Source organism: Rhinopithecus roxellana, chromosome 12, assembly GCF_007565055.1.
Source record: "Rhinopithecus roxellana isolate Shanxi Qingling chromosome 12, ASM756505v1, whole genome shotgun sequence".
Lineage (NCBI taxonomy): Eukaryota > Metazoa > Chordata > Mammalia > Primates > Cercopithecidae > Rhinopithecus > Rhinopithecus roxellana.
Window position 1 is genome coordinate 91,834,156 of NC_044560.1, and position 21,602 is coordinate 91,855,757.

At 42.7% G+C, this 21,602-nt stretch overlaps 1 protein-coding gene across 5 annotated transcripts in view; it reads left to right on the forward strand.

Moving 5' to 3' along the window:
* The window catches only part of NFYC (nuclear transcription factor Y subunit gamma), an 81,310-nt gene that overhangs the window by 34,163 nt on the left and 25,545 nt on the right, over window positions 1-21,602 (forward strand). For all 5 annotated transcript variants that reach the window (XM_030942557.1, XM_030942556.1, XM_030942558.1 and 2 more), the window contains one exon: window positions 13,491-13,603. In XM_030942557.1, coding sequence (XP_030798417.1) covers window positions 13,499-13,603 — 105 coding nt within the window. In that variant the 5' untranslated portion in view covers window positions 13,491-13,498. Of the gene's footprint in view, window positions 1-13,490; window positions 13,604-21,602 lie in introns of those variants that run through there.

Consider the following 21,602-nt stretch of genomic DNA (forward strand, 5'->3'; position numbering starts at 1 on the left):
AGGCTAGAAATGCTTTTTAGCTATTGTGATTGATAATGGCATAAGTCCTAAGGTCCTTCTGTGTAAACATAAAAACCAAATTGTCTGTTAGTAAATAAATCCTACCCCCCTTTCCCTCATCCATCCATTTATTTTTATTAATATTCTTCCTTTCTCTGTATCTCTCATCATCATTTAAAATACAACATCTTACAAACCTTAGCTCATTTAAATGAAGAAACCTAGAACTAACCTCAACAAATACCTGAGCAGTACTGGAACATAAAATGCTTGTGATAGTGCTGCCACTAGAGCAAATACAATAAAGCTAACATCATAATAAAGAGAGTCACACAAATTTGTTGGTTTCCCAGTGCAAACAGAAGTTATATTTGTGCTACAGTGTAGCCTATTAAATGTGCAACAGCATTGTGTCTAAAAAATACACATATCTTAATTTTAAAATACCTTATTGGTAAAAATGCTAATTAACATCTGAACTTTCAGCAAGTTATAAGCTTTTGCTGCTTGAGGGTCTTGACTTGATGATGATGGCTGCTGACTGATTAGGGTGGTAGTTGCCGAAGGTTGGGGTAGCTTTGGCAATTTCTGTGTGTGTGTTTTTCTGTTTTGTTTTTGAGATGAGTTTCATTCCTGTTGCCCAGGCTGGAGTGCAGTGGCGCGATCTCAGCTCACTGCAACCTCTGCCTCCTGGGCCCAAGTGATTCTCCTGCCTCAGCTTCCCGAGTAGCTGGGATTGCAGCCCCCTGCAACCCCCCCACCCCCGGTCCCCCACGCCCAGCTAATTTTTGTATTTTTAGTAGAGACGGGTTTCACCATGTTGGCCAGGCTGGTCTTGAACTCCTGACCTCAAGTGATCCACCCACCTCGGTCTCCCAAAGTGCTGGGATTACAGGCGTGAGCCACTGCATCTGGCCTGTTTTTTTTTTTTCTTTTGGGACAAGGTCTCACTCCGTCACCCAGGCTGGAGTACAGTGTTGTGATCTCGGCTGATTACAACCTCTGCCTCCTAGGTTCAAGCCATCCTCCTACCTCAGCCTCCCAAGTAGCTGGGACTGCAGACACATGCCACCATACCCAGCTAATTTTTGTCTATATTTTTTTGTATAGACAGGGTCTACTGTGTTGCCCAGACTGATCTTGAGGTCTCAAACTCCTGGGCTCAAGTGATCCTCTCGCCCTGGCCTCCCCAAGTGCTGGGATTACTGGCGTGAGCCACTGGGCCTGGCTGGCAGTTTCTTAAAATAAGGCAGCAGTGAAGTTTGTTGCTTCAGTTGACTCTTCCTTTCCTGAAAGATTTCTTTGTAGCATGCTTTTCTGTTTGATAGCGTTTTACCCAGAGTAGAGCTTCTTTCAGAATTGGAGTTTGTCCTCTCAAGTCCTGCCACTATTTTATGAACTAAGTTTATATAATATTCTAATGTTCATAGCATTTTCACTGGAAGTAGGTTCCATTTCAAGAAATCACATTCTTTGCCTTCCATAAGAAGCAACTCTTCATCTGTTAAAGTTTTACATGAAATTGCAGCCATCCAGTCACATCTCAGGCTCCACTTCTAATTACAGTTCTCTTGCTGTTTCTACTACATCTACAGTTACTTCTTTCACTGAAGCCTCGAACCCCTCAAAATCATTCAGGAGGATTGGAATCAACTTTAGACTCCTGTTAATGTTTATATTTTGACCTCCTCCCACGAATTTTGAATTTTTTTTTTTTTTTTTTTTTTGAGATAGAGTCTCGCTCTGTTGCCCAGGCTGGAGTACAGTAGCACGATCTTGGTTCATTGCAGCCCTGACCTCCCAGGCTCACGTGATCCTCCTACCTCAGCCTCCCAAGTAGTTGGGACTATAAGCATGTGCCACCACACCCAGCTAATTTTTGTATTTTTTGTAGAGACAAGGTTTTGCCATGTTGCCCAGGCTGGTTTTGAACTCCTGAGCTAAAGCAGTCCTCCCACCTTGGCCTCCCAAAGTTCTGGGATTACAGGTGTGAGGCACTGTGCCTGGCCATGAATATTATTTATTTATTTATTTTTTCTTTTTTTTTGAGACGGAGTCTCGCTCTGTCGCCCGGTCTGGAGTGCAGTGGCCGGATCTCAGCTCACGGCAAGCTCTGCCTCCCGGGTTTACGCCATTCTCCTGCCTCAGCCTCCCGAGTAGCTGGGATTACAGGCACCGCCACCTCGCCCAGCTAGTTTTTTGTATTTTTCAGTAGAGACGGGGTTTCACCGTGTTAGCCAGGATGGTCTCGATCTCCCGACCTCGTGATCCGCCCGTCTCGGCCTCTCAAAGTGCTGGGATTACAGGCTTGAGCCACCGCGCCCGGCGCTTTTTTTTTTTTTTTTTTTGAGACGAAGTCTTGCTCTGTCACCCAGGCTTGAGTGCAGTGGCATGATCTCAGCTCACTGCAACCTCCTGGGTTCAAGCAATTCTCCTGCCTCAGCCTTCCTAGTAGCTGGGATTACAGGCCCACACCACCATGCCCAGCTAAGTTTTGTATTTTTTTGTAGACAGGGTTTCACCATGTTGACCCAGCTGGTCTCAAACTCATGACCTTGTGATCTGCCTGCCCCGGCCTCCCAAAGTGCTAGGATTACAGGCATGAGCCACCGTGCCCAGCCTGCCATGAATATTCTTAATGGCATTTAAAATGGTGAATCCTGTCTAGAAGGTTTTCAGTTTACTCAGATCTGTCTGAGGAATCCCAGTCTATGGCAGTTGTATCCTTATGAAGTGTTTTTATTTTTGAGACAGCCTCACTCTGTCACCTAGGCTGGAGTGCAGTGGCGTGATCTCGGCTCACTGCAACTTCATGCTTTGGCCTCTAGAATAGCTGGGACTACAGGCGTGCACCACCAAGCCTGGCTAATTTTTGTGTTTTTAGTAGAGATGGGGTTTCATCATGTTGGCCAGGATGGTCTCGAACTACTCACCTCGGGTAATCCTTCCGCCTTGGCCTCCCAAAGTGCTGGGATTATAGGCATGAGCCACTGTGCCCAGCCATGTATTTCTTCAATAAGACTTGAATGTTGAAATTACTCTTTGATCCATGGGCTGCAGAATGGATATTGTGTTAGTAGGTATTAAAATATTAATCTCGGCCGGGCGTGATGGCTCACGCCTGTAATCCCACCACTTTGGGAGGCCAAGACGGGAGGATTACTTGAAGTCAGGAATTTGAGACCAGTCTGGCCAACATGGCGAAACCCCATCTTTACTAAAATTAGAAAAATTAGCTGGGTGTGGTGGCGCATGCCTGCCATCCCAGCTACTCGGGAGGCGAGGCATGAGAATCGCTTGAACCCAGAGGGCGGAGTTTGCAGTTACCTGAGATGGCACCACTGCACTCCAGCCTGGGCAACAGAGCGAGACTGTCACAAAACAAAACTCTGATGGAGTTGTGCAAGGAGATTAATGTTATTTGTTTTTTGAAACGGAGTCTCACTCTGCTACCCAGGCTGGAGTGCAGTGGTGCCATCTTGGCTCACTGCAACCTCTGCCTCCTGGGTTTAAGCTATTCTTCTATCTCAGCCTCCTGAGTAGCTGGGGTTACAGATACCCACCATCACGCCCAGCTAATTTTTATATTTTTAGTAGAGACTGGTTTCACCATGTTGGCCAGGCTGGTCTAGAACTCCTGACCTCAGGTTATCCGTCCACCTCGGCCTCCCAAAGTGCTGGGATTACAGACGTGAGCCACCGTGCCCAGCCTCCATCAGAGTTTTTGGATGACCAGGTAGGTATATTGTTAGTGAGCAGTAATATTTTGAAAGGAATCTTTTTTTTCTGAGCAGTAGGTCTCAACAGTGAGCTTAAAATAGTGAACCATGCTGTAAACAGATGTGCTGTCATCCAAGCTTTGTTCCATTTATAGAGCACAGGCAGAGTAGATTTAGTATAATTCTTAAGGGCCCTAGAATTTTTGGAATGGTAAATGAGCATCGGCTTCAACAGGCATTGACTTCTCCTTGATGGCATCTTCTTCCAGTAAAAGTCCATTTTGTCTACACTGAAATTCTATTGTTTAATGTAGCCAGTTGTATCAATGACCCTAGGCAGATCTTCGGGATAACTTGCCGCAGCTTCTATGTTAGCACTTGCTGCTTCACCTTATACTTTTATGTTATGGAAATGGCTTCTTTGCTTAAACCTCATGAACCAACTTTTCTTTTGCAGCTTCCTCACCTCTCTCAGCCTTCATAGAATTGAGGAGAGTGAAGGCATTGCTCCGCATTAGGCTTTGGTTTACAGGAATGTTGTGGTTGATTTGATCTTCTGTCTAGACCACTGACACTTCATATCAGCAGTAAAGCTGTTTGCTTTCTTATTTGTGTGTTCACTGGAGGAGCACTTTTAATTTCCTTCAAGAACTTTTTCTTTGCATTCACAGCTTGGGTAAGTGTTGGGTGCAAGAGGCCTAGCTCTTGGTCCATCTCAGCTCTTTTTTGTTGTTGTTTTGAAACGGAGTCTTGCTCTATTGCCCAGGCTGGAGTGCAGTGGTGCAATCTCAGCTCACTGCAACCTTCGCCTCCTGGGTTCAAGAGATTCTCCTGCCTCAGCTTCCCGAGTAGCTGGGATTACAGGCGCCCACCACCACGCCTGGCTACTTTTTGTATTTTTGGTAGAGATGGGGTTTCACCATGTTGGTCAGGGTGGTCTTGAACTCCTGACCTCAGGTGATCCACCCTCCTCGGCCCCCCAAAGTGCTGGGATTACAGGCATGAGCCACTCTACCCGGCCCCATATCAGCTTTTGATGTGCTTTCCTTACTAAGCTTAATCATTTCTAACTTTCGATTGATTGATTTAGAGACAGAGTTTTGCTCTGTCACCCAGGCTGGAGTGTGGTGGCACAATCATAGCTCGCTGCTGCCCAAGGGATCCTCCCACCTCAGCCTTCTGAGTAGCTAGGACCACAGGTGCGTGCCACCAGGACTGGCTAATTTTTCTTTTTCTTTTCTTTTTTTTTTTTTTTTTGTAGAGATGGTAGGTGTCTTTCTGTGTTGCCAAGCTGGTTTCGAACTCCTGGACTCATGCAGTCAGCCCTCCTTGGTGCCCCAAAGTTCTGGATTACAGGCGTGAGCCACCGCACCTGGCCTTTAGTTTTTAAGTGAGAGATGTGAGACTTTTCTTTTACTTGAATGCTTAGAGGCCGTTGTAGGGTTATTAAGTGGCCTAATTTCAGTATTGCTGTGTCTCAGGTAATAGGGAGGCCCGAGGAGAGGGAGAGAGACGGGGAAAGGCCAGTTGGTAGAGCAATACCTGTGAAGCACAGTAAAGTGAAATGCAATAAAACGAGGTATAGTTGTAAAAATGTCATCTTATGACAGAGGAAGATATGATCAAAATGCAAGTCACAAAAGTGAGTGAAGAAGGTATGTGCCTTAGTCATAGAGAGATACTTGTTGACATGTTAAGTTGGAGATGCACAGGAATGGTTGGGAACTCAACTCAAAAAGCCTAAGGGCTGCAAGTTGGATTGGGGAACATTAAAGGGGAATGACAATACCAACATTATATTTGTTTCTCAGTCAGTACTGGGCTAAGATATATTTGTTTGCATTTGACAGTGAGAGCATTATTTTTAGGTAAAATGTGTCTTCCCAGGGTGGTTCAACTAGTGCAGTGGGTCTTCAGATAGTGTTATTTGATTATAGTATTGATGAAGAAATTAGAAATCAGTTCCTGGCCAGAGTCACTCTCTGTGTGGAGTCTGAGCATTGTCCCCATGTCTGTTTGGTTTTCTTCCCCAGTACTCTGCTTTCTTCCCACATCCTGAATATGTGCATGTTAGGTTAATTGGCACATCTAAATAGTCTCAGCCTGAGTGAGTGTGTGCCCTGTGATTGAATTGTCCAGGGCTGGTTCCTACCTTGTGCCCTGAACTGTTATGATAGGCTTCAATCATCTGCAACCCTCAACTGGAATAATTAGAAAAATAATCATCTTACTTTTTTTTTTTTTTTTGAGACAGTCTCGCTCTGTCTCATGTTGGCCAGGCTGGTCTTGAACTCCTGACCTCAGGTGATCCGCCTGCCTTGGCCTCCCAAAGTGCTGGGATTACAGGTGTGAGCCACTGCACCTGGCCTTTCTTTTTCCTTTTTTTGGGGGATGGGGGGAGACGGAGTCTTGCTCTGTCACCAGGCTCTAGTGCAGTGGTGGCGCAACCTCGGCTCACTGCAACCTCCACCTCCCAGATTCAAGCGATTCCCCTGCCTCAGCCTCCTGAGTAGCTGGGGACTACAGGTGCACGCCACCACACCTGGCTAATTTTTTATATTTTTAGTGGAGACAGTGTTTCACCGTGTTGGCCAGGACGGTCTCAATCTCCTGACCTCGTGATCTGCCCACCTCGACCTCCCAAAGTGCTGGGTTTACAGGCGTGAGCCACCATGCCTGACCCCGGCCTTTATTTTTCTTACTCTTTATTAAATGTATGTATAGCTCATAGTTATTTCAGTGTTTAATATTAGAAGGGTCTTGATCTTTATTTAGAAGTTTGGTGATGTTTTTGTGACCAGGAATATGGCATAGGAACTAACTCTTGTTTATATCAATTAGACTTCGGTAAAAAAGTTGGTTTTGTTCTACGTTTGGCTTAAGTTGCAGTTTCCAAGAGCCTATCGAAGACATTAAGGAGGACTTACTCTGCTTTTGGAAGCAGCATTGGTCAAGAATTGGGTTTCATTTTAGGGGAGCTTCCTGTGGTCTTTTTCCCTTGAACAGTTGTGATGTTAGGTTTTTAAATATTATCTCCCAACAACATCTGTTTGGTTTTAGTTACCTCAAAGAGCTGTATTGTGGGTTTAGGCGTACTATGAAAGAGTTTGGTATAGAGAATGAAGTACATGCCAAGGAATAGAGAGCTGAACTAAAGTCTAAAGGTCCTGAGTTTCAGAAACCAGGTCATATTGCAATAAACCTTAGATTTCTTTTTATTTATGAGGTTGATAATTTTGATACATCCTGTTGTTCCATGCCCAGGCGTATCACTAAGGGAAGATTTGGCAGGCATGGTACCTGGTTGAGAGCAAGAGCTTGAAAGATTTCCAAGACAGCTTTAAAAGAGGAACACTCTGATTTTGGAATGTTTTGAAAACTTCCGAGGTTTCATTTTTTCTTTAAGAATGACGAAGAGTAACTGGATATAAGAGTAACAGCTAGATTGCTCACTCATTAGTGATCTGATTAAATCATCTCACTTCTGCATGATTTTCCCCTTATCTTCTTGCTAATGGATGGCCAGGCAGAGATATTTATCCTCCTCCTACTTACCCATTGTCATTAATATTTCAGACTTTGCTAATCTATCCTGTTCACTTTTCTGAAGTGGTTCTGACTTTCAAAAGATTTATACTTGGGAATGGTATGCACCCACATTTCCAGCCTTTAAGTCTGCATTGCAGCTTCCAGGACTGTCTTAGATGTTTGTGTGTGTGTGTGTCCTTTCTGTCCTCCCCTTTTATTTTAAATCTACGTTAGTAAGTCAGTTTCAGGTAGATTTCTGATTGCAGTCTTGCTTTAAAGTCCTGGAGCTCGTTTAGTCTAAGCTTCTGGAATAGCTTGTATAACCATTTCCTTTGGTTAGGCAATTCCAGTAAGTATTTCAGGACCAAGCTTTCCAAGATTCCTTTTTTTTTTTTTTTTTTCTGAAAGGCCATACCCAGCATTAGTCTTGCCCCTCCTCTTAGGGGTAGTTAGTTATCAGACTGTGTGTTAGATATTGGGAGGGATCCAGAGAGATGAATCATATGCAGATCCTACTCTCAAGGAGCTTGTATAGCAGGAGGGGAAATAAGACATACACATTGATGTGTACATCATACAAAGTATCAAATACAATGAATGATTGTACAAGGTAATGAGGTGAGGACAGAAAAAGAGGTGCAGATCAGGGCTCCTTAAGGCTCCCAAGAGAGGGAGCAGTTCCAGAAAGCAATAGAGAATACTTCGTGGAGAGATAGCAATTGAGTTGAGTGCTTGTAGTCCCAGCTACTTGGGAGGCTGAGGTAGGAGGATTGCTTGAGCCCAGGAGGTAGAGGCTGCAGTGAACCAATATGACGTCACTGCACTCCAGCCTGGGTAACAGAGCGAAACCCTGGCTCCGAAAAAAAAAAAGAGAAAGAGAAAGAGAGAGTAGTTTAACATGGAATGAAGAGGATCCTGGAATGAGTCTCTTATTTCTTTTATTTTTTTATTAGTGTAATTTTGGGGGGACAGGGTCTCCCTCTGTTGCCCAGGCTGGAGTGCAGTAGTGTGATCATAGCTCACTGTAGCCTCAAACTCCTGGGTTCAGGAGATGCTTCTGCCTCAGCATCCTGAGTAGCTAAGACTTACAGATGTGTGCCACAATGCCTATTTTTAAAAAAAAATTTTTTTTTTTTACTCTTCTTTTTGAGATGGAGTCTTGCTCTGTCGCCCAGGCTGTTGTGCGGTAGCATTATTTTGGCTCACTGCAACCTCTGCTTCCCAGGTTCAAGTGATCCTGTTGCCTCAGCCACCCAAGTAGCTGGGATTATAAGCATGCGCCACCACGCCCGGCTAATTTATTTTGTATTTTTAGTAGAAACAGGGTTTCACTATAGCCAGGCTGGTCTTGAACTCCTGACCTCAAGTGATCCTCCACCTTAGCCTCCCAAAGTGCTGGGATTACAGGCATGAGCCACAGCCCCTGGCTTAAAAAAAAAGCACCTTTTTTTAAAGACAGAGTCTCACTGTGTTACCCAGGCTGGTCTCAAACTACTGGCCTGAAGTGGTTCTCCTGTCTCAGCCTCTGGAGTTGTTGGGATTATAGATGTAAGCCACAGCACCCAGCCTCCTCTTACTTTTAAATACTTTCTTTCCCTTATTATCCTAGAAGATGAACCCATGGGATTGTAGATGTTTTAAATGGACGACTTCTGTAGCAAAATCAGTTTATTTGCAATTAATGTGTTAAGATAAGAGGTGGTGATTAAGATTGCTTTATCTATCTATCTATCTATCTATCTATCTATCTATCTATCTATCTATCTATCTATTTTGAGACAGAGTCTCGCTCTGTCACCCAGGCTGGAGTGCAGTGGTGTGACCTTGGCTCACTGCAACCTCCACCTCCTGGGTTTGCAACCCCCACCTCCTTGGTTCCCGAGTAGCTGGGACTACAGGCATGTGCCACCACAGCCAGCTAATTTTTGTATTTTTAGTAGAGACAGAGTTTCACCATGTTGGCCAGACTGGTCTCGAACACTTGACCTCAGGTGATCCACCAGCCTTGGCCTCCCAAAGTGCTGGGATTACAGGCGTGAACCACCACGCCTGGCCTGCTTTATATATATAATTTTAATTGTTGGGTGTTTTTAAAGCTCCATGCAAAGAATGGATCTGCTTTATGGAAAGCCTTTTGACTAAAAGTACTCACTTTTTCCAGGAATTTACATGAACAATTTGTGTTCTTCTAAGAGACATTACTAATAATATCTGCAAAGGTGTTAGAAAACATGCTCCAAACCTTTTTCTCTTTTTTCCTTGTGAGAAGATCTTGTGTCCTTCAAAGGAAAATTACCTTTGTCTTTTGAAGTTAGGAATTTATAAAAAGAGTTTGCTGGATGGAAAAACCATAAAGGCCATAACTCTAAAACCTAATGTAAAGAAGAACAGTTAGAGCTGTCCAAAGATGGGAAAGAATGTCTTACCACTAAGCCAGGTTCCCGAAACTGGAGTGGGGGGCCCTCAAATGTAAGCCAGCTGACCACTTAAGATAGAATCACTTGGGGTTGGGCAGAGGTTGAAGAAAAGCTGCGAGCATCTTATAAACAGGTGGGCCTGAGTGTCTCCTTATGTCTTTTTTTTTTCAGTCCTAAACTTCTGTGATGCAGTAAAATGTAAAGGATATTATTGACTTGTATTTTTTGCCTTTACCTATTTGGGATTTCCTAATGTAGATAGGCTTCTCAATTTTAAAACTTAACCTTTAATACATTTTCAGTTCCAAAAAAATTTGGTAATTTCTGTTTTGTACCTAACTTCCACTACCACAGCATGTGGCTCTGAGCCAGCCACAGATTCATGATCTGTTGACTACACAGATGTTTGGAGGCTGATCATGCCTGCACATCCGTAGTTGGGACAGTTCAAAATTTAAAAACAGACTGCACAGATGGTTCTAGATGTGCTTTTTGAATTGTGTACCTTTGTAATGTTTTGGGGGGATATCAGAGGACAGCCAGAATTTGTTACCAGACTTTTAAATTGTACAGATCTTTGTACTCCAGCTAAACCTACTCATCCATTAGCAAGTATACAGAGATACAATCCTGGCAATTGCGCATCTTTTTCCTTTGACCTTAGCAGTTTGCGTGGCAGATTGTGCCAAGATGAGGCCTGTCCAGGGACCCATTGCAATAAAAGATTAGATTCTTTTGAAGTTTTTTGATAATTGTTTTTATTTCCAGAAAGATATTTTTGTTTGCCCCATTTAAAAAGGTTAAATTGAGTCACTCTCTTCACTTTCATGAGTACCTTATAGGAAACTATTAATAATGATAAATAACTAAACTTCTTTAGATTACCTTAATTTGTTGTTGTTGTTGTTGTTCTTAGTGTATCTAAGAGAGTAGCATATAGGCCATGTGTATGTGGTGATAAATGAAAATGCAGGGGTCTTACTTGGTTATTTAGGACTTAAGATTTTATCTAGTCATTTTCAACTGTGATTGAAAATGTGATTTTATCTAGTCATTTCAACTTCCCTTTAACTCCTTTCAGAAACTCCAAGATCATATTGTATCCCAGGTACGAGAATTTCTGTTCAGCTGTTTGTAGGCCTCCACCACAAGAAATTGGCTCCAAACCTATTCCCATTACATCATCATCCACTAATGTCATTACACCAGAATGAAATCTGCTTTGAAGCTTGTATTTTTGTTTTCCTTCCCTTTCTTTCCCCTCATTATTTCCTTTAGAAGGGAAAGGGAAGAAAAAAAAGAAAAAAATCAGAGACCTGTAAACATTTAACAGTGAATTGGATATCCCCACAGGCTAAACCTAGAGTTGTCAGCTTTCATTCCATTCTGCTGTGATAGGGTGTTCTGCTCAGTGTGTATCCACATGGAGCCTGGAAAGTAACAAGTCTGGTCATGTGACAACTGGCTTTGGTGCTTGCTTTCAACCCCTCAGAATTAGTTCCTAATGACTCACATAGTTCTCTGCCAGCATCCCGTCACTGGTATGTTAAACCTTTTCAAATAATTCCTCAGAATAGAAATTCTTAGGAGAGCACTAAATTTCTCCATTCTTTGTGTTTAAACTGTTCTTACATTTAAATATTTGCCAGATAAGCGCTTAAGACATTATAATACAGGTTGAGTATCCTTACTCTGAAAATCTAAAATCCGAAACTTTTTGAGCCCTGACATGACGCTCAAAGGAAGTACTCATTTTGGATTTTGGATTTTCAGATTTGGGATGCTCAGCCAGTAAGTATAATGCAAACTTATTCCAAAATCAAAACAAAACAAAAAATGGACTGGGCATGGTGGCTTACGCCTGTAATCCCAGCACTTTGGGAGGACGAGGCAGGTGGATCATCTGAGGTTAGGAGTTTGAGACAGCCTAGCCAACATGATGAAACCCCATCTCTACTAAAAATACAAAAAATTAGCCAGGCTTGGTGGCAGATGCCTGTAATCCCAGCTGCTCAGGAGGCTGAGGCAGGAGAATCACATGAACCTGGGAGGCGGAGGTTGTAGTGAGCTGAGATTGCAACACTGCACTCCAGTCTGGACAACAAGAGTGAAACTCTGTCTCAAAAAAAAAGTCAAAATCCCAAACACTTCTCGTCCCAGGCATTTCAGAATTTCACGTAAGGGATACTCAACCTGTGTTATCTACAGTTATACAGTTATAGCTGATATGGGGATCCTTATTCATATCTTCCCTCCTTTGTCACAAAACAGTTGACTAAATGCAGGTTCTAGCCCTCTTTCTGTATCCTAATTTTTTTTTTTTTTTTTTTTGAGACAGAGTCTCGCTCTGTGGCCCAGGCTGGAGTGCAGTGGCGCGATCTCGGCTCACTGCAAGCTCTGCCTCCCGGGTTCACGCCATTCTCCTGCCTCAGCCTCCCGAGTAGCTGGGACTACAGGCACCCGCCACCTCGCCCGGCTAGTTTTTCACATTTTTTAGTAGAGATGGGGTTTCACCGTGTTAGCCAGGATGGTTTCGATCTCCTGACCTCATGATCCGCCCGTCTCGGCCTCCCAAAGTGCTGGGATTACAGGCTTGAGCCACCGCACCCGGCTCTCTATCCTAATTTTAATTCTTTTTTTTTTGTGTGACGGAGTGTTGCTCTGTTGCCCAGGCTGAAGTGCAATGGCATGATTTTGGCTCGCTGCAACCTCTGCCTCCTGGGTTCAAGTGATTCTCCTGCCTCAGCCTCCCGAGTAACTGGGATTACAAGCATCTACTGCCATGCCCGGCTAATTTTTGTATTTTTAGTAGAGATGGGGTTTCACCATGTTGCCCAGACTGGTCTTGAACTCTTGATCTCAGGTGATCCACCTGCCTCGGCTTCCCAAAGTGTTTGGATTACAGGTGTGAGCCACTGCACCTGGCCTCTGCTTTGTTTTTTTTAACTGTCTTTAAGGCTTCCAGTTGCCAGTGTGCTATGTTAGGCTTTGTGTTTAATAACATGGTTCAGGTTAGGGAAGAACTGGCAAGTAGTTTCATTTCAGAGGCTTCATGTTACCTACACAGTTATTGGCCTCATGTCCTTTGAGGCAGATTTGCCTGAGATTAGAAGGAATCATCATCATCAGGAGCCCCAGAGAAACGGGACCACAGTGTCTAAAACAAAAGAAGAAACCTAGCACACACTCTATCTCTTCTTTTTAAGAGACAGAGGCTTGCTGTGTTGCCCAGGCTGTCTTGGAACTCTTGGGCCCAAGTGATCCCCCAGCCTCACCTTCCTGAGTAGCTGGAACCACAGGCATGTGCCATTGTGCCCAGCTAGGCTTTTATCTTTTAAGACTCTGGGTTTACATTTCTGTACAGTACTAATCACTAGGGACTTTTAATATAAAAATTTGCTGAAGTCTGTGGCATGGAGTATGAGAAGCCACAGAGAACTTGAAAAAGCTTTGGAGGGAATGGCATTGAAAATTATGGGCTAGACTAGGGCAACAAAATACTTTCCTCACCCCACACCCATGTAAGAAGTTAAAAGTCCTTGATTAACATTAGGATTTCAGCTTACATTTCTAGCAACTTTTGATTTTCTAGTTGGAGCTCTTTAGCAGTCTCTATGGTATAAGCTAGATAGAAGGAAAAACTTTCCTACCAATGTTTTTAAGATGTAAGTCTGTGTTAAAATCTTTTTAGTGTAATTATATACCTTATCAAACTGAAAAATTGAATAGATTCATAAAAACATCCACAAAGATACAAATGCCTAATCTGGACAGAAGGTCTGACTTTATTGTTTCTAATGGGTCTTATGTATGTGTTTATTTTCAGTTGTCAAGATGTCCACAGAAGGAGGATTTGGTGGTACTAGCAGCAGTGATGCCCAGCAAAGCCTACAGTCATTCTGGCCTCGGGTCATGGAAGAAATCCGGAATTTAACAGTGGTGAGGAAGAATGAGAAACTTTTATTAGAAACTTTTAAAGAGTATAAAGAGCTATGGGAAATTAACCAAAACTCAGACTAAAGCATTTTTAATTTCAAGCACATTTACGAGGCATAGTTCATCCCTGACCTGTGGGTAGGAAAATGAAAACATTTGCCTTCTGTGAGGTAACTACAAGAGTGTCTTTTATATCTCAGTGGTCTTCCATAGGCGTGTGGTATGTAGTGGATACTTTGACTTGGAGGTAGTTTAATGTGAGGCATATCCTTTAGGACTTGTAGGAAAACAGAGATCTCATCTTCCTTCTGTAGCTCTAGCTCAATTTTTTAGGCCTGATTTAATAGTCCTGCCACATTTCTAGAACTTGGTAAAAACTATTGGGCAATTTATTCAACAACAAATCTATTGTGAGCCAGGAACTCTTTCCAGGTGTTAAAAAGATACACTTTGATCACTGTTTCTCAACAGCTGCATTATTGACATTTTGGGCTAGGTAACTCTTTGTTCTGAGGGGCCGTCTTATGCATAACAGCATGTTTAGCAGCACCCCTAGCCTCTATTCACTAGATGCCAGTAGCACCCCTCCACGAGTTGTGACAACCAAAAAATGTCTCCAGACATTGGGAAATGTGCCTATGGGCAAAAACATCCCCTTTTGAGAACTACTGACTCAAAATAATTAAATATAACCTTGACCTGTGAGGAGCTTACAATCTAGTAATTACAACCAGACTCATTTAGTCAGTAGGTATTTATTAAGTACTTACTGAATCAGGCACACTGATGAGTCCTGAAGCAGTAAAAGCCAAGGAGCACAGAGGACATAGTGCTTGTTTCTTTCTGGTTGAGTTAGGGAAGGGTTTAAGTAAAGGGAACATTTTTGTTGAGTCTTGAAATACAAGTAAGCGTTCACCAGATGTGAAGGATGGGAGGGCAAAGACAAGGGCATGCATAAAGGCATGGAGGCCCAGTGGGGAGGGCCTTATAGTTAGAGGAACATCAAGACATTCAGAGTGCCTAAAGGTTACTGTGTGTTTAGTGGAGGTTGAGGGAAGGAGTAGGTATGTGGTGTGAGAGTGGTAGTGGAAGGTGAGGCAGGTTAGAGTTAGAGTATTTTCATAATACAGTTGTCATGTCCTTAATGAAGAATGTTCATTAAGGTGTCATTTTAGTACATACTGAAGGAGTTCCCTGTGTTGGCTATGTCATTCCTGCCCTGGAAATACTAGTATCCTGGCAGAGCAGACACTGGATTCCTTCCTGATGTAGAATTAATGTTGCAGTTGCTTAGGGTTAGTGACCTTTACCTTCTGACGTTACAATGTCAGTTTATTCATTCACTCAACGAATACTTATTATGTACCAACCAAGGCTATGCTAGATACTGTGGATACGGTAATGAACCAGACAGACAGGATCATTGCAGTGAACCAGACAGGATCATTGCACTCATGGAACATATATTCTGATGAGACAGGCTAATAAACAAGTAATTAATGAAATGAAATAACTTATTATGATAAATGCCCACTGACTTCAGGGATAAAAAGTAGTTCATGTTTTGGATATACCTCTGGGTCACGTTTGTTTATATGAAGAGTTTTCAGCAGTTGAACTTGGCTTGGCCTTTCTCAGACTGGCCTGGGTTCAGAGTGGATTTCCACTGAAAAGTCATTGTTCCTCTTCTGCAGTCTAAGGTAGTAGTTATCTAAACTGTTTCAGATATAGAAGAGAAGGTAGGGAAAAATGAAACTATAAAGTCAGAAGTGGGGTGTTTTGTTCATATTTTAGGGGGATGATCTCATGATTACACTTATCAGCTTTTGGTGCTGGGGTCAGCTTGGTGTAAAATGAATGCTCTCCTGGGGTGTGGTGGGACTAGGCCAATCGAGCAAGTCTGTGCCGCAGCTTGAGCTGAGAGGCATAAATCCAGGATTAGGCAAGTGGCCAGATAAACTCTGGAGTTAAGCTCAGCACTTAACTTTTCTGTTTTGTTGGACTTTGATTTTTTTTTTTTTTAGTTGTAGTTACAAAACAGGTAAAATTTTGCCCCTTATCCATTTTTAAATGTACAGTTCAGAAGTGTTAAGTATAATCACATTGTTATGAAACTTATCTTAAGAATTTTTTCATGTTGCAGTACGGAAACTGTGCACTCTTTAAACAACCACCATTCTGCTTTCTATGAATTTGACTATTTTTGATACCTCATAGTAATGGGATCATATCGTACAGTCCCCTACTTACGATGATTCAACTTAATGTTTTTTCCACTTTACAGTGGTTAGAAAGTGATGTGCATTCAGTAGCAGTTGTACTTTGAGTACCCATTCAACCATTCTGTTTTTCACTTTCTTTTTTTTTTTTTTTTTTTTTGAGGCGGAGTCTCGCTCTTGTCGCCCGGACTGGAGTGCAGTGGCCAGATCTCAGCTCACTGCAAGCTCCGCCTCCCAGGTTTACGCCATTCTCCTGCCTCAGCCTCCGGAGTAGCTGGGACTACAGGCGCCCGCCACCTCGCCCGGCTAGTTTTTTGTATTTTTAGTAGAGACGGGGTTTCACCGTGTTAGCCAGGATGGTCTCGATCTCCTGACCTCGTGATCCGCCCGTCTCGGCCTCCCAAAGTGCTGGGATTACAGGCTTGAGCCACCGCGCCCGGCTGTTTTTCACTTTCAATCTACTATTCAATAAATTATGAGATACTCAACACTTTACTATAAAATAGGGTTTGTGTTAGATTATTTTGCCCAACTTTAGGGTAATGTAAGTGTTCTGAGCACATTTAAGGTGGGCGAGGCTTTGATAGGCTAGGTGTAGTAAATGCATTTTCAACTTAGGATCTTTTCAACTTACAATAGCTTTATCAGGATGTAACCCCATTCTAAGCAGAAAAACGTATGTATTTGTCTTTTTGTCTTACCTTATTTCACCTAGCATGTCTGTTGAAGCATGTGACAGGATGCCCTTCCTTTTTTATCTTTTTTCTTTTTTTTTTTTCTTTTTGGAGACAGGGTCTCACTCTGTCTTCCAGGCTGGAGTGTAGTGGTACAACTATGGCTTACTGCAGCCTCAACCTCTCAGGCTCAAGCAATCCTCCTGCCTCAGCCTCCTGAGTAGCTGAAACTACAGGTGCATGCCACCACACCCAGCTAATTTTTGTATTTTTCTGTAGAGGTAGGGTCCCACCATATTACCCTGGCTGATCTCAAACTTCTGGTCTCAAGCAATCCTCCCACCTCCGCCTCCCAAAGTGCTGGGACTATAGGTGTGAGCCACCATGAGTGGCCTTTGTTTTTTCTTTTTTAAAGAGACAAGGTCTTACTCTTTTGTTCTTTGCTGGAGTGCAGTGGCAGGATTATAGCTCACTGTAGCCTTGAACTCTTGGGCTCAAAGGACCCTGTCTCCTCAGTCCCCCAAGTAGCTAGGACTCTAGCTGGGCACCACCGACCTGGCTAATTAAAAAAAAAAATCTTATGTAGAGATGGAGGTGTCACTGTTGCCCAGGCTGGTCTCAAATTCCTGGCCTCAAACAGTCCTCCTGCCTTGGCCCTCCAAATTACTGGGATTACAGATGTGAGCCATCATGTCTGGCCTATCCTTTTTTTTAAAGGCAGAATCATACCCTGTTGTATGTATATACCACATTTTGTTTATCTGTTCATTTGTTAATGGACATTTGGGTTGGTTCCACCTCTTGGCTATTGTGAATAGTGCTACTGTGTTACATGAGTGTGCAAATACCTCTTCAAGACCCTGGGCTTTGATTTGTAACCTACTTGGTTTACAAGTTTGGTTGCCAACAAAGCTGATCATGATGCTGACCTAATTTTAGTACCTAGACTTTTAGTCTATCAGAAGTTAAAAGAGAGTTACTTTGAGGGGTTCAGTTTTGGTTCAGGTTTTGTGTGTGAAGAGAAAGAAAAGTAAAGAGGAAGTTGTCTTTAATCATTCTTGTATTGGTGACTAATTAAAATTCTCCTCCTATGTACTTTTCAAAGGGACTCCTAGACTTCTGCCAAGCTATGTCTTTTATATCAGGTGCTTACAACAATGTCTGACATATAGTAGGTGCACAATAAATATCTGAACGAATTAGACTTCACTTCAGGTTTAGTGCAAAGCAGTATCAGTTCCATGTTTGAGTAAGAATGCAATCCAGTAAAGTCAGGGTAATTTTTTTCCGTTTGTATGACTCTTATTTTCCCCTCTTCTCAGGAGTACAACACGTGATGGCATCTGCTTCTCTGACTGCGCTGCTGCCTGTGTAACATGACCAAACATTTTAGCATTTAATCTGTGCCTTTCCAGAACTCAATAATACTTAAAACCAGACTTCCTCAGATGTGTCAGAGCCTCTTAGGTTGACACCTCAAAGTATCTAACAGATAAAACAAAAAAAAAAAAAAAAAAAAGAAAGAAAATTCCTTATGTTTAAACTACCCAATCATAAGTAAAATTTACGAGAATATTCATAAGGTGTGATCTCAGACTGGGACACAAATTGTTCCAAAAAGAAGTAATTGAAGTTTGCTAGATGATGTATTTCATGATGTGTTGGAAACACTGGCCTCAAGTCCTTTTGGTCTGAGTCCTGTAAAAGCAATTTATCTTTCATTTTAGCTTGTTCTCTTGACTCTTTTTTTTTTTTTTTTTTTTTTTTTTTTGAGACGGAGTCTCGCTCTGTCGCCCAGGCTGGAGTGCAGTGGCCGGATCTCAGCTCACTGCAAGCTCCACCTCCCGGGTTCACGCCATTCTCCTGCCTCAGCCTCCCGAGTAGCTGGGACTACAGGCGCCCGCCAGGTCGCCCGGCTAGTTTTTTGTATTTTTAGTAGAGACGGGGTTTCACCATGTTAGCCAGGATGGTCTTGATCTCCTGACCTCGTGATCCGCCCGTCTCGGCCTCCCAAAGTGCTGGGATTACAGGCTTGAGCCACCGCACCCGGCCTCTCTTGATTCTTAAAAGCTCTGTAATTATCTGTAAATCCAGGTGGTGTTCAGCTTGGATTGAAATTAATTAAAAACCATAACAAGATGATTGTTTCCCAGAGTGATTGTGTAAAATACTATATTCCTGCACAGCAGAGCTCTGGGAACAATATATAACAGACTTCTTCATGTTGAGTTTTGCCCCACTGGGCCTCTTTGAAAATAGGAAAGAGAAAGCTAACTTTGTCTTTACGGAGGTGAGTTGGGGGCAGTTGGGCAACGATGCTGAATTTCGAAAAGAAAAATCTAATTCTCTACTTACTCTTTACATCCCATTCAGCCTTCAGTTTACTGTAATTCAGTGCCTAGGTCACTTTCTTTTAATTGGCAGTTTCATCTTTTCATTCCTCAGTGCCTTCTGATTGGGTGATGACATTTCTAACATTACAATCAAATCAGATAACTGGTTACACAAAACAGGTCCTGTGCTGTGTGAGCCCCTCCTGTAGAGCAGTGCTTCTCAAACTTTATTGTCTGTATGAACCACATGAGGGAGGATCTTCTTAAAATATTGATGCTGATTTAGTAGGTTAGGAACGGAACCTGGGATTGTTTCTTTTGAGTTCCCAGGTGATACCATTGCTGGTCCAAGGACCTTACTTTGAGTAGCAGGGCTGTAAAGCAGTAGTCCTTAACTCTCACTTGGATCATAGTCACAGGGGAGTTTTCAAAAAACTTGATGCCAGTACTCTACCCACTAGAGCAGGGGTCCCCAGTCCCTGGGCCATAGACTTGTATGGGTCCATGGCCTGTTAGGAACCTAGGAACTGGGCTGCACAGCAGGAGGTCAGTAGCCAGTGAGCAAGCATTACCGCCTGAGCTCCCCCTCTTGTTAGATCAGCAGCGGCATTAGATTCTCATAGGAATGTGAACCCTATCATGAACTGCACGTGTGAGGGATCTAGGTAGCACACTCCTTATGAGAATCGAATGCCCACCCTGCCCATCTTTGGAAGAATTGTCTTGCACAAAACTGGTTCCTGAGGTTGGGGACCACTGTCCTAGAGTTCCTGATTCAGTTGGTCTCCAGGAGAGAGCTCAGGCATCTTGTTTTTCAAAAGCTTTTCAGGTGATTCTAATGTGCAGCCCCAAGATTGAGAATCATTGCTTTCACAAGGGTTGAGAATCTTGACTTGCCAGAGTGCCTGACTGGGTAGGCCTGGAAAAGATTTCTCTTTATTATTTGAAACTCTGGATGTTCTTTAGTGCAGCCCAAGATCCATTGACTTTTCTTTGGCTCCAAACTCTTATTGAGTGAATTCAGATTTGAATTCGTCTTGAAATGCAGCAGTTTCAGATGGCAGCATTTTTAACGTAGTTCTTTGGTAGTGGTCAGGAGCATGAGAATGTTCTGAGAGATAATCTGCTCTTTTCCTTACTGATGTAACTCCCAAAAGTAGGAGGGGAAAAAGTATGTGTCAGCTGTTCTTCCAGTTGGATCAGTATCAGGAGAAGGAGTTAAAGAGTTAAATGTTACTCCCTTCAGTTACGTAGTAGCCAGTGAAGTGGGGAGCATGAATCCAAGTTTCGGGGGCCTCAGTCTACTGTTTGTAGAGGGCCTCCCCTTTCCAACAAGCTTATGGTAAATCCTTATATGTAACTAGAAAGCTACAATAGGATTAATAGAAAACTGGGTGATTGTCAACAGGGATGAACCATACACACACCTCAAGATCCACTTTTACACACTGCTCCTTGAGATCTCAAGGTTTCAGGAACATGGAAAAATAGTTCGTCACAAATGAAAGCTTTGGGAAGGATATTAAAGCAGAGCTTATTGTAAATTTCTGCTGCATTTTACATCTCTGCAAGGCGGGAATGATCTCTTGATCCTTGATCTTTGTTGCTTTTGATTAAAGAATAGAAATTGAAGGAGTAATATTTTACTCTATCCATTTGGGGAAAGAGGTCTTTTTTGTCAGCTTTGGGCTTTAGTTCAGTAATCATGGAACATTCTTGTACAAATTATATTTAAAACCAAGCCAAATGAGAGCACACTTGCAAGAGAACTAAATCTATGATCATCTTGTGCTGTATGTATCAGTCTGGGAGGCTTTCCAAAGGAGTGATCATCCCTAGCATTCTCTTTAGCATTTCTGTGTAGTGTCATCATCTTCTGTGATATGCCACACAAGAAGGAAGACCAGTGGTTGATTTCTGGGATTAAACTTTAAAAAAAATCTCTTAAGGATCTGGCTCCAACCCAGTATCCTCTTTCCTGCTTCTCACCTCTGTACTCAGGTCATAGATCTAAAACTTAAATAGACTGTGATTTTTTGTATCTCTGTCTTTGTTGTTCTGTCTGAATAACATTCTCATACTTTTTCAACAGGCAAATTCCCAGAATCCCTTAGACACAGTTCAGATGTCATCCCCTTTGTGGAACATTTCCAATCCCTCACTCTCCCTCCAGCCCTACACTGCTAACTGTCCCTAGCAACGTGTCCTTCTTTGTGTCCCCATGGGATTTTATATCCCTCCCTTCCAGTTTTGGATAGGGGATTATAATGTTTTCATGTGACTGTCTCTGACAAACCACATGCTTTTCAAAGGTAGGAGTAGATGTGTATTTTTTCTTTCTTTCTTTTTTAAATAGTAATGGGGTCTCACTATGTTGACCAGGCCGGTCTCAAACTCCTGGCCTCAAGCGATTCTCCCATCTCAGCCTCCCAGAGTACTGGGATTACAGGCATGAGCCACCGTGCCTGGCCTACATGTGTATTTTTGCATAGTAGTAGGTATCATACATTTACTATTAGTTGAGTTACTTGAATCAGTAAGTGAAAGAGCAAAGGGAAAAACAAGAATAGAATGAATCTGTGCTACTGTTTCCTTTTGTTGAAATTTTAATAAACTGAACTTCTGAGTCCCCGTTACTCCAGGGTTAGTTTTAGTAGAGGCTTCATGGAAAATGTTGATACCTAATTTGGAAAAGGAAAAGATGAAAAATTGGTGTTTGAAGTTTGTAGAGCAGAGTGGTAGCCAAGCAGCTTGTTGGGTTTGCGTGGAAAAATTA